Genomic DNA, 18,095 nt, shown 5'->3' on the forward strand with positions numbered 1-18,095 from the left:
TCGGTGTCTCTCACCTCCTCCCAGGTGATATGTGATAGATAATCAGGGTGTCTCTCCTCCTCCCCCAGGTGATGTGTGATGGGTAATCAGGAATTGTCTCTCTACCTCCTCCCCAGGTGATGTGTGATAGATAATCAGGGTGTCTCTCTGCCTCCTCCCCAGGTGATGTGATAGATAATCAGGTGTCTCTCACCTCCTCCCCCAGGTGATGTGATAGATAATCAGGGTGTCTCTCACCTCCCTCCCAGGTGATGTGTGATAGATAATCAGGTGTCTCTCACCTCCTCCCCAGGTGATGTGTGATAGATAATCAGGGTGTCTCTCACCTCCTCCCCAGGTGATGTGTGATAGATAATCAGGGTGTCTCTCACCTCCTCCCCAGGTGATGTGTGATAGATAATCAGGGTGTCTCTCACCTCCTCCCCAGGTGATGTGTGATAGATAATCAGGGTGTCTCTCACCTCCTCCCCAGGTGATGTGTGATAGATAATCAGGGTGTCTCTCACCTCCTCCCCAGGTGATGTGTGATAGATAATCAGGGTGTCTCTCACCTCCTCCCCAGGTGATGTGTGATAGATAATCAGGGTGTCTCTCACCTCCTCCCCAGGTGATCCGTAAGGTGGACAAGCAGACAGCATTGATGGATGCAGACGACCCAGTGTCTCAGCTCCACAAGTGTTCCTTCTACCTGAAAGACACCGAGAGAATGTACCTCTGTCTCTCACAGGAGAGAATCATTCAGTTCCAGGTACACACACACACACACACACACACACACACACACACACACACACACACTCCTAGCCCCTTGTAGATCGGAGTCAGGTTTGTTGTATCTGGTAATAGCTTTTCCCAGCCCTCTGTTCAATTAAATTCAGAGTTCCTTATTGGACCACTAGTTCATCTAGTCCCTCCCTGTTTAATGAGAGTTTCTTATTGGACCACTGGTTCATCTAGTCACTCCCTGTTTAATGAGAGTTTCTTATTGGACCACTAGTTCATCTAGTCCCTCCCTGTTTAATGAGAGTTTCTTATTGGACCATTAGTTCATCTAGTCCCTCCCTGTTTAATGAGAGTTTCTTATTGGACCACTAGTTCATCTAGTCCCTCCCTGTTTAATGAGGGTTTCTTATTGGACCACTAGTTCATCTAGTCCCTCCCTGTTTAATGAGGGTTTCTTATTGGACCACTAGTTCATCTAGTCCTTCACCCAGGCCACGCCCTTCCCCAAAGAGACCAGGTCTGCGGTCAGTACGTTGTGGAACGATTGTACGCTGGAACGGTCCTAGCGTCCGGTCCTGATTCCGTGCGTTGTGGACGTTTCTTGTGGAACGTCCGTTGCGTCACGCTAGCGCCCGATGCGTTGTGGAACGGTTAGGAACGGATGCACGTTGTGGAACGGTTCGATGCGTTGTGGAACGGTTCGGACGTTTGGGCGTTGTACGTTGTGGAACGGTTCGGTGCGTGATGGAACGGTTTACGTTGTGGAATGGTTCGGTACGTTGTGGAACGGTTCGTACGTTGAGGGAACGGTTCGATGCGTTGTGGGAACGGTTCGGGTACGTTGTGGAGCGGTTCGATGCGTTGTGGAAGGGCGGTTGGAACGGTTGCGGTGGAACGGTTGAGCGTTGTGGAACGTCCGTACGTTGTGGAACGGTTATGCGTTGTGGAACGGTTGACGTTGTGGAACGGTCGATACGTTGTGGAACGGTTCCGACGAACTGTCCGTTGTGGAACGGTTCCGTCGATGCGGTGGAACGGTTCCGTTCTGCGTTGTGGAACGGTCCGGTACGTTGATCCGGTGCGTTGTGGAAGCGGTTGGAACGGTTCGATACGTTAGGAACGGTTCGGGTATGCGTTGTGGTGGCACGTGTGGAACGTTGGCACGCTAGGAACGGTCGACGTTGTGGAACGGTTGTACGTTGTGGAACGGTTCGGTACGTTGTGGAGCGGTCGATGTTGATGCGTTGCGTTCGGGACGTTAGGAACGGTTCGATGCGTTGTGGAACGGTGCGGTACGTTATGCGTCCGCGGTACGTGCGTTGCGGAACGGTCCGGTACGTTGCGGAACGGTCCGGTACGTTGCGGAACGGTCCGGTACGTTGTGGAACTGAAGCGGTGTTGTACTGAATGACCAGTTGTTGTGTTTAATCGGGGAGGGGTTGGGGAATGCTGTCAGCATGGCCACTACCCTTTTTTAAATTACTCCACTCGTTTCTTCAAGCAACACCTCACCACAGTTCAAACCCCCGAGCTGACAAGGTACAAATCTGTCTTTCTGCCCCTGAACAGGCAGTTAACCCACTGTTCCCTTGTAGGCCGTCATTGAAAATAAGAATTTGTTCTTAACTGACTTGCCTGGTTAAATAAAGGTAAAATAAATCAAATACATTTTAAAAACACCCACCAAGCAGGAGCGAAGTGTGTTCAAGGACGTTTTGGGGAGACGTGTCGTTCAGCACAAACTGTTCCGCATCTTAGCCACGTGAACTCCAACTGAAGGCACCTCAGTAATGAGATCATAAACTACTAATTAGCTTATCTCCTCCCCAGGCCACGCCCTTCCCCAAAAGACCAGTACGTAGATACATGACTAATTAGCATATGTCCTCTCCCAGGCCACGCCCTTCCCCAAAAGACCACTACGGAGGTAGATGACTAATTAGCATATCTCCTCCCCAAGCCACGCCCTTCCCCAAAATACCCGTACGGAGGTAAATTACTAATTAGCATATCTCCTCCCCAGGCCACGCCTTTCCCCCAAAAGACCAGTAAGGAGGTAGATGACTAATTAGCATATCTCCTCTCCCCCAGGCCACACCCTACCCTAAGGAGCCCAGTACGGAGATAAATGACTAATTAGCATATCTCCTCCCCAGGCCACGCCCTGCTACCTAAGGAGCCCAGTACGGAGATAAATGACTAATTAGCATATCTCCTCCCCCAGGCCACACCTACCCTAAGGAGCCCAGTACGGAGATAAATTACTAATTAGCATATCTCCTCCCCAGGCCACACCCTACCCTAAGGGAGCCCAGTACGGAGATAAATAAATCTCCTCCCCCAGGCCACACCCTACCCTAAGGAGCCCAGTACGGAGATAAATTACTAATTAGCATATCTCCTCCCCAGGCCACGCCCTGCCCCAAAGAGCCCAGTAAGGAGATGATAAACGATGGAGCCTCCTGGACCATCATCAGTACAGACAAGGCAGAGTACACCTTCTACCAGGGGATGGGTCCTGTACCCTGTCCTGTTACACCAGTCCCTGTGGTGGAGAGTCTACAGGTACACACACACCTCCACACACACACACACACCTTCTACCAGGGGATGGGTCCTGTACCCTGTCCTGTTACACCAGTCCCTGTGGTGGAGAGTCTACAGGTACACACACACCTTCTACCAGGGGATGGGTCCTGTACCCTGTCCTGTTACACCAGTCCCTGTGGTGGAGAGTCTGCAGGTACACACACACCTTCTACCAGGGGTGGGTCCTGTACCCTGTCCTGTTACACCAGTCCCTGTGGTGGAGAGTCTACAGGTACACACACACCTTAACACACACACAACCAGGGGATGGATGGGTCCTACCCTGTCCTGTTACACCAGTCCCTGTGGTGGAGAGTCTACAGGTACACACACAAAACCACATTAACATATACCTAAACACACACCTTAATACACACAAACCAGTATATTCTCTACTGAGAGACACACCCACACTAACCCCTCTGTTGTCTCTAGTTGAATGGTGGAGGGGACAGGACCCACACTAACCCCTCTGTTGTCTCTAGTTGAATGGTGGAGGGGACAGGACCCACACTAACCCCTCTGTTGTCTCTAGTTGAATGGTGGAGGGGACAGGACCCACACTAACCCCTCTGTTGTCTCTAGTTGAATGGTGGAGGGGACAGGACCCACACTAACCCCTCTGTTGTCTCTCTAGTTGAATGGTGGAGGTGACAGGACCCACACTAACCCCTCTGTTGTCTCTCTAGTTGAATGGTGGAGGGGACAGGACCCACACTAACCCCTCTGTTGTCTCTAGTTGAATGGTGGAGGGGACAGGACCCACACTAACCCCTCTGTTGTCTCTAGTTGAATGGTGGAGGTGACAGGACCCACACTAACCCCTCTGTTGTCTCTCTAGTTGAATGGTGGAGGGACAGGACCCACACTAACCCCTCTGGTTGTCTCTAGTTGAATGGTGGAGGTGACAGGACCCACACTAACCCCTCTGTTGTCTCTAGTTGAATGGTGGAGGGACAGGACCCACACTAACCCCTCTGTTGTCTCTCTAGTTGAATGGTGGAGGTGACAGGACCCACACTAACCCCTCTGTTGTCTCTCTAGTTGAATGGTGGAGGGGACAGGACCCACACTAACCCCTCTGTTGTCTCTAGTTGAATGGTGGAGGGGACAGGACCCACACTAACCCCTCTGTTGTCTCTAGTTGAATGGTGGAGGTGACAGGACCCACACTAACCCTCTGTTGTCTCTCTAGTTGAATGGTGGAGGTGACAGGACCCACACTAACCCCTCTGTTGTCTCTAGTTGAATGGTGGAGGGGACAGGACCCACACTAACCCCTCTGTTGTCTCTCTAGTTGAATGGTGGAGGTGACAGGACCCACACTAACCCCTCTGTTGTCTCTCTAGTTGAATGGTGGAGGGGACAGGACCCACACTAACCCCTCTGTTGTCTCTAGTTGAATGGTGGAGGGGACAGGACCCACACTAACCCCTCTGTTGTCTCTAGTTGAATGGTGGAGGGGACAGGACCCACACTAACCCCTCTGTTGTCTCTAGTTGAATGGTGGAGGGGACAGGACCCACACTAACCCCTCTGTTGTCTCTCTAGTTGAATGGTGGAGGGACAGGACCCACACTAACCCCTCTGTTGTCTCTCTAGTTGAATGGTGGAGGGGACAGGACCCACACTAACCCCTCTGTTGTCTCTCTAGTTGAATGGTGGAGGGGACAGGACCCACACTAACCCCTCTGTTGTCTCTAGTTGAATGGTGGAGGGGACAGGACCCACACTAACCCCTCTGTTGTCTCTCTAGTTGAATGGTGGAGGTGATGTGGCCATGTTGGAGCTGACAGGACAGAACTTTGCTCCAGATCTCCGAGTCTGGTTTGGAGATATCGAGGCTGACACCATGTACAGGTAAGCTGTTGTGTGAGTGACAGAGAGACGGCTGGCATGGTATCGTGTTACCTGTATAATCGTGTCATTTGAAGATTATGGATTAGGACTGTCATGTCATTAAAAAATACAATTATTAAAATGGTTATTTTATTTGTTTGTTTTTTCTATGAACTCAATTTTTAAGAGGTCAGTCTTGACCCAAAAGCAGTAAAAATGTAGAAGTGAGGTACCAACCACAGTCACAGCTGATATCCGGAGAGACCATAGGAGGCTAACCTCTAACCCGTTTTTAAAATTGTTAAGTTAACAAACGACTGACTGAAGACGGATGACATGCGGTCGAGTCTGTTTCCGTAGTAACGCGGACTGGACTCCACAACGTGCCGGATCTCGTGGTGAATCTGTCTTTTTGTCTAACCCCTTCTGTCCCAGGTGTGGAGAGAGCGTGCTCTGCGTGGTGCCTGACATCTCGGCCTTCAGAGAGGGGTGGCGCTGGGTCCGTCAGCCCGTCCAGGTCCCCGTCACCTTGGTCCGCAACGACGGAGTCATCTACTCCACGGCCCTCACCTTCACCTATACCCCAGAACCAGGCCCTCGTCTTCACTGCAGCGCTGCCGGAGCCATCCTCCAGACCCACAGTCACAGTATCTCCTCTTCGTCCTCATCCTCGCCTTCCTCAGGGAGTCTGGGGATGGGAGGTTTAGGGGGGTTGGCGGAAGGACAGACGGGCTACGGGATTGGTCAAGGGGGAGGGTCAACCAATAGCGTTGGGTTGTTGTCAGGTTCATCGGTGATGTCAGTTTCGTCATAGCAGCGGGGAAGTGTGTGTGTGTGGGGGAGGTGAGAGGCTCATGGACCTGCTTTGGAACCACCCTCGCTCGCTCAAGGACTCTTTGGAAAGAGAGCGATTGAGTTGAGGAGGAGAAGGGAAGAAGAGAGATGAGGTTCTGATGAAAGACAGACCTGGATGGAGGGGGATCCCTCTCTCTGGCGCCCCCGTGTGGTCGGTTGTGGACATGACACTGCAGCCTGGGTCATTCAGTCTGGGGAGGTTTCACCTCGAGGATGACACAATAACTAGGAGCCCTTTTTATACATTTGTTGGAGAACAACTTTTTTTTATTTTCAACACTCACTCTTTCTACAAAGTTTAGATATTTTTTGGGCTCACAACAAAGGGCTTTGGTAATGATGGAGATATCACGTGTGCAGAGAAACGTCATTATTGTTTATGGGTGAAACATTTTATTATAGTAACCATTTCTTACGGACCAAGGAATATTATTGTTATTTTATTCTTTGTGATATTTTATAAGCTTTTAGCGAGGTACATTTTCAAATGTTGTTTTTGTTGTATTATAATGTTTTTGGGAGTACACCTTTTTGTTACCAAATAGTTGTTGTTTTTTCTCCATTTGAGAACGAGAGGCATCTCTGAGGAGACGTGATTCAGGCTGCGTCTCAACCGCCTAAAAAACTGGATTCCTCCCTTTATTAGTGTGAAAGAGTGACGCGACCTCTGGATGCTTTGTGCAAGTCTTAAAGTCTAGAAAAGGTCAGGGTTGTAGTTATCTGAAGAGTTGAAAAAGTGAAAGCAAACTCGCAGTAGGTTATCTCTCTCTCTACCCCATCTCTTCCACCTTCTCTGTCCTCTCCAGATTAAGGAGAGGAAATTAGGTTTGGTGGTAAAGTGAGGAAGGAAGCCATTTTGAGACGGTTGACATGCACCTCATAATCTCAGACAGTTTCTATAGCAACCTTAAATCTTCCTGGCCAATCGCCTTAAATTGATCAGTCTCTCACCAGACCTTTTAGAAGAAACAAAAATATATACTTTTTTTTTTTTTGTTTGTTTTTGTGTTTATATAAGGTTGTCGTTTTCTGAAACTGTCTAAGAGTGTTTGGTCGACACTCGTCAAGCCAAGGCCTGGGAATGTCTCATCATGTCTCTCCAAATGACACCTGATTTCCTTGGTCTCTGTCTCTCTGATTTCCTAAATAGTGAGCCACTACTTTAGACCACCAGGACTCTCCTATAGACCAGGACTCTCCTATAGGGGATCCTAAATAGTGCACTACTTTAGACCAGGGGCCTCCTATAGACCAGGGGGGATCCTAAAATAGGGATTGGAGTGCCGTTTGGGATGCAGAAGTTGGTTTTTACACTACCGTTCGGGCCTCATTCCCAAATCGTCCCCTAGTAGACGTTTGTGTAAATCTGAGAGGATTGTACAGGTATTACCAATATGGTAATCACCCCTGTGGCCTTCTCGGCCGGGTAGTTCATGCCATTTTTGATTACTTAGTGCATCTAGGGGTCATTTGCTTACCTGGTGCACGCTATCTATGGGCTAGGGATTGGTTTGGGACTGGGCAGAAGTCCTTTTAAAAAATTTTTTTTTTTTTTTTACAAAGAGCTTTAAAAATGCCACAACTGCCTTTTTAGCTTGTAACACTTTCAAGCAGCTCCCCCTCTTATCTATCTAATGAAGCCGTAGCATCAAACAGAAAATCACTTGCGTCGCTAAGCTGATAGCCCCACTACACTGTAAATGTAATTCGCTAAAGCGTCATTGGAATTCAATTGGCTAAGCTAATGGCTAATGCTACAATGTAATTCTATGAGTGAAGCTAAGCTAATGCTACTATGTAGTTCTATTTTAGTGAAGCTAAGCTAACGCTAAGCTACAATGTAAGTCTAGTAGTGAAGCTAATGCTAATATGTAATTAATGTCACTTGGCTCTACAGCTAAACTTAATTGAAATCACGATGCCTTTTTTTTTAACACTCCCTAGCAAGAGACTGTTTTCTGTCTCACCACTGTCTGTTTTCTCACAAAGTAGCCTCTTTTTGTAGCTTAAGTGTTTCACACGTCACATTTTTAGGTAGCCTATCAGTCGGTGTGTTTTTATCTTCATTTTTGTTCATCATGAGGGAATCATTTTTTCCTATGTTCAGCAAACAACTACAATGTTTTCCCTTCGCTGTAGGAAAAAAAAACTGTTATCGAAACGATTGCCAAATTATGTGTCCCAACTTTGTTGTGGATCAGGTCAGTGGTCCTGTCACCTGTTGCTTGCCTGTCATTGGTGCTGTACTACGCTGAAAGGGATGGTTGCTCTGTTACTATGGGAACAGGTTATGATCACACGTACTGTAACTGGCTCTAACTGATTTTGATTTGAGTTGTAACAGTTTTTTTATTTTTTTGCCGGTTTTCGTCTTGGATCAATATGGCTGTTTTTTGGTGTTATTAATTGATTTAAAAAAACCCTGTGGAAGTTATTTAGTTGGCAATCGGTTCTCAAATACAGGTCACCAGTTTTTTTTAACTTTCTTGGAAGAAAATTCTCTTTGTTCTGCTCTGCTTTTAATTGTGGTGTCTTGCCTCTTCTTAACAAGTACGAGGAACAATATAACTGTTCTCAAATCTGTGGTCCCCACTCAAACCCTAACCAGTATAAGCTAACACAACTATAAAACTGGCCTGGGATCATTTCTTACGTGATGATTTTTTCCCCCCTTTTTTCCCTGGTGTCTCTTGGGTCGTTATTCACTAGGAAACTAAAACGGAATCTAACTCTGCAGGCAACGACCTGAACTTGTCTCAATAAGAAACGTTTGTTTTTCCCATTGCAAAACATTCTGCGTGATTTGCACTAATGAATAAAACCCTGCCCCCCCAAACCTTTTTCCTCCCTTCCCTGTTACAGCTAAACCACTCGTATTGCCTTAGCTCAGCCTATGGAGTGAGCCATCGCTGGTTCTGGTGGGCCGTAGTGTAAAGGCAGGATTTTGTTCCAGCTCTTAACGTACCCAATTTAATCTAGCCTAATCGTGGTCAACAAATCAATTCAAGACCAGGAGTAGTGGCTTCATTTACAGTTGTGTTTGAGCAGGGTCGGGACAAATACCTGCACACACACACAACTCTTTTAAGACTAGAGTTTTGTACCCGGCCTTATCTATAGTGTAGGTGAACCTAACGCAGAAATAGCCACCACTCTGTGGTTGTCTGGGTTGAAGACACTGATCTGATTCACACTAAATGGAGGCTTGACCAGTTCAGTACAGCTCGGGTTTGGCCCTGTAGTTGTGAATCAAGTGTTTGTTTTGTTTTTTTGCTTTCCTGAGAACTGAAATAATAAACAATACTCTTAACATGCCAAATGTATCAACTTTCCCCCGTTTATAACTTTGTCTGAACGGGGACCCTAGTCCAATATACAGGTCATTACCCATAGTCTGGTCAAATGTATCACTATGTAGGAAATAGGTTGCCAGTTCAGACAAAGTTTGTGATTTTCCTGCTTTGGACCTCTTGAAAGCCAGCACATAAAGAAGGCAAGGCAAAATAAATCAAATGCATTGAGTTTGTTTTTTAAAAATGTCTCTGAATAAAATGTCTTTATGCCTTCAGGCTCTCTTGGTTGAGTGAGTCACTCTGGAAAAAAAAGGGGCAGGTCTCTGACAGCATTGGAGAAAGAAAAGGTCAAGAAATAAAAGTTGGGAGTTGGCTTCTTGTGTCTCTGTTTTCTTTCCTGTACTAGGTTTGATCCATCAATTCATCATGTTGATTTCTCCATGTTGACACGAGGGTTGGGGTCCATCCCTCTTCAATTCAAGGCCAGGCTCCATAGCGTTCAATTACATTTTTATTATTGAGTTTTTTTTATTTGGACCATATTAATATTAGTATTTTCTTTAATAAAAATGTGGAAGTTGATGTTACTATCATCAACACTTCATGAATTGTTTACCACTTTACAAAGTGGACAGCGTAGTCTCGTGGTTAGAGCGTTGGACTAAGTAACCGGAAGGTTACTTTGCGTAAGTGTTTCAAACTTGTCTTCCCCGAGCTTTGACAAGGTACAAATTCACAATCTGCTCTGCGGTTCCCTGAACAAATATTTTTGTTAACCCACAGAATTAGAGGCCGTCATTGAAAATAAGAATTTGTTCTTAACTGACTTGCTCCAAAAGGTTAAAAGAAATATATATATACTTTATAATGGTCATGCACATGTCTGTGATGTTTACTGGGATGTCGTAACACCCTACATTATATTTTATAATCACCCACCCTGCTTCCTGATAGTCTCAAACACACACTTTGTGACAATGTTCACACGCAGTAATAATGCCACCCCAAACCCCCACACTCTTCGGAGCCCGCTGACTCCCAGGGATGGACAACTGTCACCTGCACATGCTCACAGGGTAAAGGTCAGCTCCAAAGCCGGCCCCCTTTTTATTTTTAGGTTCTCAGGGGGGTTGCCAGGGCGAAAGACGACACCCTGTTTCTCTAATCAGAGAGAGAGAGAGAGACGTCCTCGTCCGCTTGCTCTGTTCATCAGTGTCTCCACGTCCGTGCGCGCGCGTGTAGAATGCAGCCATTTACAAGTATTTCTAACTCCATCGAATAGCCTCCTGTGTCTGATATAGACGTCATCAGAAAAGGCCTTTTAACAGGTGTCCAAACACTGGTTAATCCCATCCACATGACATTACCCTCGGGTCTGGGAAACACGAATAAACAGTCGGGAATTAGCCTTGACGCAGGCATACACGCGTGCACAAACAGATCCAACGGACACGCAGTCAAGTGTTGACCGGAAAAACGGTGTTCCGGAGTATTTGTGCAAGTTGCTGGGACAGCTACCCTTAGTGTCATTTCATCTCTCCCTGTGTGTGTGACAGTTTCGCACAAGATCGTCACGACAAGAGAGAGAGAAAATATATATTTACATCTCTATAACGTGGTATTGTATATGACTGCACTATTTGACAGGATATTGAACTGTGTGATCAAAGAACTTTCAGTGCACACTGGAACTGAATTTAGAGCGTTGGAACCGCATTTAGAGCGTTGGAAATGGATTTAGAGTTTTGGAACTGGATTTAGAACTTTGGAACTGGATTTAGAGTTTTGGTCCTGGATTTAGAACTTTGGAACTGGATTTAGAACTTTGGAACTGGATTTAGAGCTTTGGAACTGGATTTTGAATTTTGGAACTGGATTTTAGAGCTTTGGAACTGGATTTAAAACTTTGGAATTGGATTTTAGAACTTTGGAACTAGATTTTGAATTTTGGAACTGGATTTAGAACTTTGGAACTGGATTTAGAACTTTGGAACTGGATTTAGAACTTTGGAACACTCGATATTTGATCTCCATAATCACGATCAAATTCAACCCGTGGATTTATTTTGCGGAGAGAGAGCTTCGGTCTCACTCAGATTTCCTTGCTGTCGAAGTTTCTATTTGAATTTCTTATCGATATAATAATCTTGGATTCAAACCATTCTTGTTGTAACCCATGATAAGGGTTAAAATAATGATTTAACTTTAACACCCCATAGGCCTCGGTTATTTAGGGACACTTCCATTTTCTTTTTTTTGGATAAAAACTTGTTGGCAGCCGTTGGAAGTGTAACCCTTTCTGGAGTTTTCATGTAACGGTTGAGTTGTTTTATAATGTTATCGAATATTTCACCATATCCCCTTGGTTAGTTTCTCAACCCGAACCCAATCATTAGCCTCACATCTCTGAATAACGGTTCTGTTAATAGCTCAATCTGATCGCCTAACACTTGCGCACGGTGGTGCATGTGAGTGTTGGCAGTTGACATCGTTAACCAACCGGGGTCTCGGTTTGTGTAGCCTGCATCTGTTTTTGTGGATCTTCTCCCGGTGCTCTCGCTCCCACCGGGGTGAGAGTTTCTCTTACAACTCAACGATGTTGCTCCTTTCCCCGGTTCTCCTCCTTCTGCTCCGCGGGGTCTTATTCGAGGCTTCGCAGGGCATCATCCAGGACAGCGGCTACTATCACCACAATGACCCGGAACTCGGACTCACCTTTGCCGGCCAAAGAACGTTGTTCGACTCCACAGGTAAAAATGATCCCCGAATGACTGACGGTGACAATAAGCGTGGACAGCCGTAGCCTAAAAATGCGTCCATATGTAACAGTATAACTTACGTCCGTCCCCTCGCCCATACCCGGGCGCGAACCGCTAACTAAGATAGCCGTTTCACATCCGTTACACATACGCCCTCAGTACCCCGAAGTAAACCCTGCTCCAACATGGATCAAGCAACGATTGGATGGGTGAAAATCAACGAGTCCACACATGTAGTTGAAACACAACCACTTGAGTCAGATCAGTGTAGATCTGGGTCAAATAGCATCAACAGGTTATAATCGTTGAGCTGTGCGTAGTTTGCCCGGTGTAGTGGAACCTGTGGAATATCCCCAAAAGTAAATCCAGACGCAACTACACTAGCTACATTTGTTTGTCCCAGGTCTGCAGATCTTTGATTAATCAAGATGAAGTTATTCCAACCGCAGGGTCCTGAAGCAGGATCTCGCGGAGACAGGGGAGTGACAACAGTTAACTGTGATGCACGTGTTTTACTCACTCAGCGGTTATCTGAGCTCGGTGTTTAGGAGGAGTCATCAATGTTGAGAAATAAACTGGCATGGTGAAAATGTACCGTTTTAACAACACCTCTTCGGTGACTGGTCCTAATCATTCTATAGTCACTGGGACACATGGAGTTGGGACACATGGAGTTGGGACACATGGAGTTGCAGGACATTGGGCATTGGAGATGGGCGCAGGTGTTGCGTGGCATGGTTCTCTTGCAGCTGCTTGTAGCCAAACATAGTTTAGATGCGGGATGGTTAATCGTAATTGACACATTCAGACGCAGGGGAACCACTGGGCATTGAGAATTGGAGATGAGCACTTCGGCAGGGCAAGGACCAGAGGTGTGGTTTGGAGTGGGGCGATGATGATGACGGAATTGCGTTGCGACTTAGGTGTGTCACTTCAGAATTTAACAAGCCATGTAACTCTATGATTACAAGCGTCTTTTTTTCGTGCGCACTACACGATTATGTATACAGGGAATTTCAATCACAGATAAAAGACACACTATAGCAGTCATCTTTTTTCTCTAGTTAAGACAAACGATCAAGAGGAGAGTACAGTACATTAGAGGAGAGTACAGTACATTAGAGGAGAGTACAGAACATTAGAGGAGAGTAGAATACAGTACAGTAGAATAGAGTAGAATATAATAGAGTAGAATAGAATACATTACAGTACAGTAGAGCACAATACAGTAGAATACTGTACTGTGCAGGAGAGAACTGTGCAGGAGAGAACTGTGCTGGTGAGTACTGTAGAGTACAGTTTGGTTCATTACAGTACAGTAACTCTAGTGTGTATTATACTCAAGTGTACAGTACAGTGTAGGACTGAACTAATCATGGATGTCTATGTTTGGGCCAAATCAAGTCTGGACCAAACCTAAAAAATGTTGAAATATATATCTGGTCGAGACCGTACCAAAAAACAAAAACAATTCTGTGGACAAGGCAGACTGGCCACATTTCAACTACTTTTTAACTTCCATGAACATCCGGTGCCGGTCGGTGCTCAGTGACTAAGAACGCAGGCTACAGTGAAATAAAGTTTTAGGAGCAACAACGGCTCAGCTGCGAAGTGGTAGGCCACACAAGCTCACAGAGCGGGTTGTCAAGAGCGCCGAAGCACGTAAAGCATAAAAAATCCTCCGTCCTCGGTTGCAGCACTTATACTGAATTCCAAACAGCCTCTGGAAGCAACAATCAGCACAAGAACTGTTCATTGGGAGTTTATTAATGAAATGGGTTTCCATGGCCGAGCAGCCGCACACAAGCCTAAGATCACCATGGGAAATGCCAAGCGTTGTCTGGAGTGGTGTAAAGCTCTCTTACATTGGACTTTGGAGCAGTGGAAACTCGTTCTCTGGCAGTCTGACGGACTAATCTGGGTTTGGCGGATGCCAGGAGAACGCTACCTACCCCCAATGCGTAGTGCCAACTGTAATGTTTGGTGGATGAGGAATACTGGTCTGGAGCTGTTCTTCATGGTTTGGGCCCCTTAGTTCCAGTGAAGGGAAACTACAGCATACAATGACATTCTAGACGATTCTGTCCTGTTTCAGCATGACAATGCCGCTGTGCTAAAAGCGAGATCCATACAGAAATGGTTTGTCGAGATTGGTGTGGAAGAACTTGACTGGTCTGCACAGAGACCTGACCTCAACATCTTTGGGATTGTATTGGAACGCCGACTGCGAGCCAGGCCTAATCGTCCAGCATCAGGACCTCACTAATACTATTGTGGCTGAATGGAAGCAAGTCCCCACACCAATGCATCAGTGGAAAGCCTTCCCAGAAGAGTGGAGGCTGTTATAGCAGCAATGTCCAACATCTAGTGGAAAGCCTTCCCTAATACTATTGTGAATGCTCCCAGAAGAAGGCTGTTATAGCAGCAATGCTCCAACATCTAGTCTTCCCAGAAGAGTGGAGGCACCAATGCTCCAACATCTAGTGGAAAGCCTTCCCAGAAGAGTGGAGGCTGTTATAGCAGCAATGTTCCAACATCTAGTGGAAAGCCTTCCCAGAAGAGTGGAGGCTGTTATAGCAGCAATGCTCCAACATCAGTCTCCCAGAAGAGTGGAGGCTGTTATAGCAGCAATGCTCAACATCTAGTGGAAAGCCTTCCCAGAAGAGTGGAGGCTGTTATAGCAGCAAGCAGCAATGCAATGTTCCAACACCTTCTAGTGGAAAGCCTTCCCAGAAGACTGGAGGCTGTTATAGCAGCAATGCTCCAACATCTAGTGGAAAGCCTTCCCAGAACAGTGGAGGCTGTTATAGCAGCAAAGGGAGGGACCAACTTCATATTAATACCCATGATTTTGGAATGAGATGTTAGATGAGCAGATGTCCACATACCTTTGGTCATGTAGTGTGTATTGATAAACCTTGTCCTGCAGTGAGCTAAATCAGAGTCACACAGAGTGATTATTGATAGTCTTTAACAAATCTACTTTGAAACAAAAGTATCCACCTCACACACATGGTTATGAGCTTAAACAGAAGACACCTGTACCATGTCAGATATACAGTTGAAATGTATTACATTTAGAGTTTTCATCACAATATTACAGTTTATATACATCACAGAAGACTGAAATATAACCAAACTGTTTGACATAGAAACACCAGATTTTTTTGTCAGTTAATTTTGTTTTTAAACTAATTCTGAAAAAATATGAATAACATTCCACCATGCGGCCACTAGAGGGCGCTTTCGGTCATTGACTGCAGGAAAGGGCTCCCTGACATATTGATACATGTGTTGATTGACCATCTCTATAGACCCATGCCTGGTGGTGTCACCTCCCTGTATGAACGAGGCAGACCGATACAGTCTGGAGGGTCTGAGGAACATCCACAGAGAGATGGATGACGACCAGGATGGCGGGATAGAGGTGGAGGAGAGCGTGGAGGTACGTAACCACGGAGGAGGGGTTCAGGTGTGTTTTGATTGGACAACCGCTGGTAGGGGTCTTTATTCAGTCACATGCTGTGTGTGTATATCCTCGTCGACCAGTCAGTCAGTGTGTCTGTCTCATGATTCCTGTCCTGTTAGTTTGTTTAAGCCACAGACACTAGAACCCCTTTAAGTGAGTCCAGATTAGAAGTGTAGAATGTTGGACTGTTTGTCCCAGAACTCCAGAACTCATCAGAATGTCATCCAGGGCTAGATGATCCATGGGATTGGGTTGCTGTTACCGCGGAGACGGGAGGGGAGGGTGGCTGACATTCCTGTTCCCATCACATGAAGAATCCAATTACAGCCAAGGATAGATTCCAAGATGGTGGAACGCACACACACACACACACACACACACACACACACACACACACACACACACACACACACACACACACACACACACACACACACACACACACACACACACACACACACACACACACACACACACACACACACACACACACACACACACACACACACACACACACACGCACACACACACACACACACACACACACACACACACACACACACACACACACACACACACACACACACACACACACACACACACACACACACACACACACACACACACACACACACACACACACACACGCACACACACGACACACAGACACCCAGTCTATTTTATCTCTAAACTAAAACGTCTTGGTCCTTATCATCAGTGCAGTTGACAGTCGTCAAACTAATGTGGAAACTTCGAAAGGTTAAGGATGTGTGAACTGTTTATTAGACATGCGTGGTTGTGTGTAGTTGGTTAAGTGTGTGTATCCCTCTGTGTGTGTTAGACATTTACATTTTGACATTAAGCTGCAAACTTTTCATAATCCTGTGTGTGTGTCTCTGTGTGTGTCTCTGTGTGTGTGTGTGTCTTGGCTGCGTGTGTGTGTGTGTCTGTGTGTGTGTGTGTGTGTGTGTGTGTGTGTGTGTGTGTGTGTGTGTGTGTGTGTGTGTGTGTGTGTGTGTGTGTCTTGGCTGTGTAGTTCATCATCGAGGACATGAAACAGCAGCCGACCAACAAACACAGCAATCTTCACAGAGAGGACCAGCACATCACCATAGAGGAACTGTGGAGGGGCTGGAAGTTCTCAGAAGGTACGCTGTGTGTGTGATTACGCAATCTGTTATTACATTCACAGTTACTTCCTTACCAAACCCTCCCACCTCTCTCCTCGTGTCTCTCGATCCTCTCTCTATCCTATCCTCTCTCTCTATCCCCTCTCTCTATTCCATCCCTCTCTCTATCCCCTCCCACTCTCTCTATCCCCTCCCACTCTCTCTATCCCCATCTGACCTCCCCCTCTCTCTCTATCCCCTCCCACTCTCTCTATCCCCTCCCACTCTCTCTATCCCCATCTGACCTCCCCTCTCTCTCTCTATCCCCTCCCACTCTCTCTATCCCTCCCACTCTCTCTATCCCTCCCTCCCCTCTCTCTATCCCCTCCCTCTCTCTTTCCCTCCCACTCTCTCTATCCCCATCTGACCTCCCTCTCTCTCTCTATCCTCTCTCTCTATCCCCCTCCCCTCTCTCTTTCCCCTCCCACTCTCTCTATCCCCATCTGACCTCCCCTCTCTCTCTATCCTCTCTCCCTTCCTCCTCCTCTCTCTATCCCCTCTCTATCTCCTCCCCTCTCTCCCATCCTCCCCTCCCTCTCTCTCTATCCCCTCCTCCTATCTCTCTATCTCCTCCCTCTTCCCTTCCTCCCCTCCTCCCTCTCTATCTCCTCCCCCTCTCTCTATCCTCCTCCTCTCTATCTCCTCCCCTCTCTCCCTTCCTCCTCCTCCTCTCTCTATCTCCTCCCCTCTCTCCCTTCCTCCCCTCCCCTCTCCCTATCCCCTCCTCCTCTCTCTATCTCCTCCCCCTCTCTCCCTTCCTCCCCTCCCCTCCTCCCTATCCCCTCCTCCTCTCTCTATCTCCTCCCCTCTATCCCTTACTCCCTCCTCCTCTCTCCTCCCCATCTCCTCCCTCTCTATCCCTTCCTGACTCTCCCCTCTCTCCCTTCCTCCCCCTCTACTCTCCCTCCTCCCCCTCTCCTCCTCCACCCTCCCCTCTCCCTATCAGAAACCTCCCCATCTGATCTCCTCCCCTCAGAAATCCCTTACTCCCCTCCTCCTCTCTCTATCCCCATCTGACCTCCCCTCTCTCCATTTCCTACCCCCTCCTCCGTCCTATCCCCTCCCCTCTCTCCCTTCCTTCCCTCCTCCTCTCTCTATCCCCATCTGACCTCCCCTTCTCTCCCTTCCTACCCCCTCTCCCATCTTCCCCCTCCCTCTCTCCCCCTCCTCCTCTCTCTATCAGTCCATAACTGGACTCAGGATGAGGTGTTGAGGTGGCTCAGGAGTTTGTAGAGCTGCCTCAGTACGAGAAGAACTTTAAAGACTTCAGAGTCAACGGCAACACCTCCCCAGGTGAGAACGGCCAATCAGAAACCTCAGAGAGGAACTTCCTGGTGGGTACAGCCAATCAGAAAGCTTCTTACTGAAAGTTACTGGCCAATCAGGTAACACACCCCAG

General features: G+C 47.1%; 2 protein-coding genes and 1 long non-coding RNA gene across 4 annotated transcripts; all 3 read left to right on the forward strand.

The window, feature by feature from the left end:
- The first annotated feature begins 296 nt into the window (after nt 1-296).
- On the forward strand, nt 297-6,589 carry LOC118381574 (recombining binding protein suppressor of hairless-like). The gene is made up of 4 exons (XM_052506621.1): nt 297-748; nt 3,133-3,288; nt 5,069-5,172; nt 5,587-6,589. The coding sequence occupies exons 1-4, from the start codon at nt 641-643 to the stop codon at nt 5,963-5,965; spliced, it is 747 nt and encodes a 248-aa protein (XP_052362581.1). The 5' UTR covers nt 297-640; the 3' UTR covers nt 5,966-6,589.
- LOC127922765 (uncharacterized) lies at nt 3,671-4,816 on the forward strand. 2 transcript variants are annotated; one of them, XR_008112183.1, is made up of 3 exons: nt 3,671-4,114; nt 4,318-4,469; nt 4,521-4,816. It is a non-coding gene; the product is annotated as an uncharacterized LOC127922765 (long non-coding RNA). The 2 variants fall into 2 exon arrangements; XR_008112184.1 differs by having other exon boundaries at nt 4,571-4,816.
- A 4,143-nt stretch (nt 6,590-10,732) lies between the features above and the next one.
- LOC127922764 (stromal interaction molecule 2-like) lies at nt 10,733-18,063 on the forward strand. The gene is made up of 4 exons (XM_052506620.1): nt 10,733-12,049; nt 15,373-15,503; nt 16,564-16,686; nt 17,920-18,063. The coding sequence occupies exons 1-4, from the start codon at nt 11,896-11,898 to the stop codon at nt 18,061-18,063; spliced, it is 552 nt and encodes a 183-aa protein (XP_052362580.1). The 5' UTR covers nt 10,733-11,895.
- The last annotated feature ends 32 nt before the right edge of the window (nt 18,064-18,095 follow it).

This window comes from Oncorhynchus keta, unplaced genomic scaffold (genome assembly GCF_023373465.1).
Source record: "Oncorhynchus keta strain PuntledgeMale-10-30-2019 unplaced genomic scaffold, Oket_V2 Un_contig_27006_pilon_pilon, whole genome shotgun sequence".
In the NCBI taxonomy this organism is placed as follows: domain Eukaryota; kingdom Metazoa; phylum Chordata; class Actinopteri; order Salmoniformes; family Salmonidae; genus Oncorhynchus; species Oncorhynchus keta.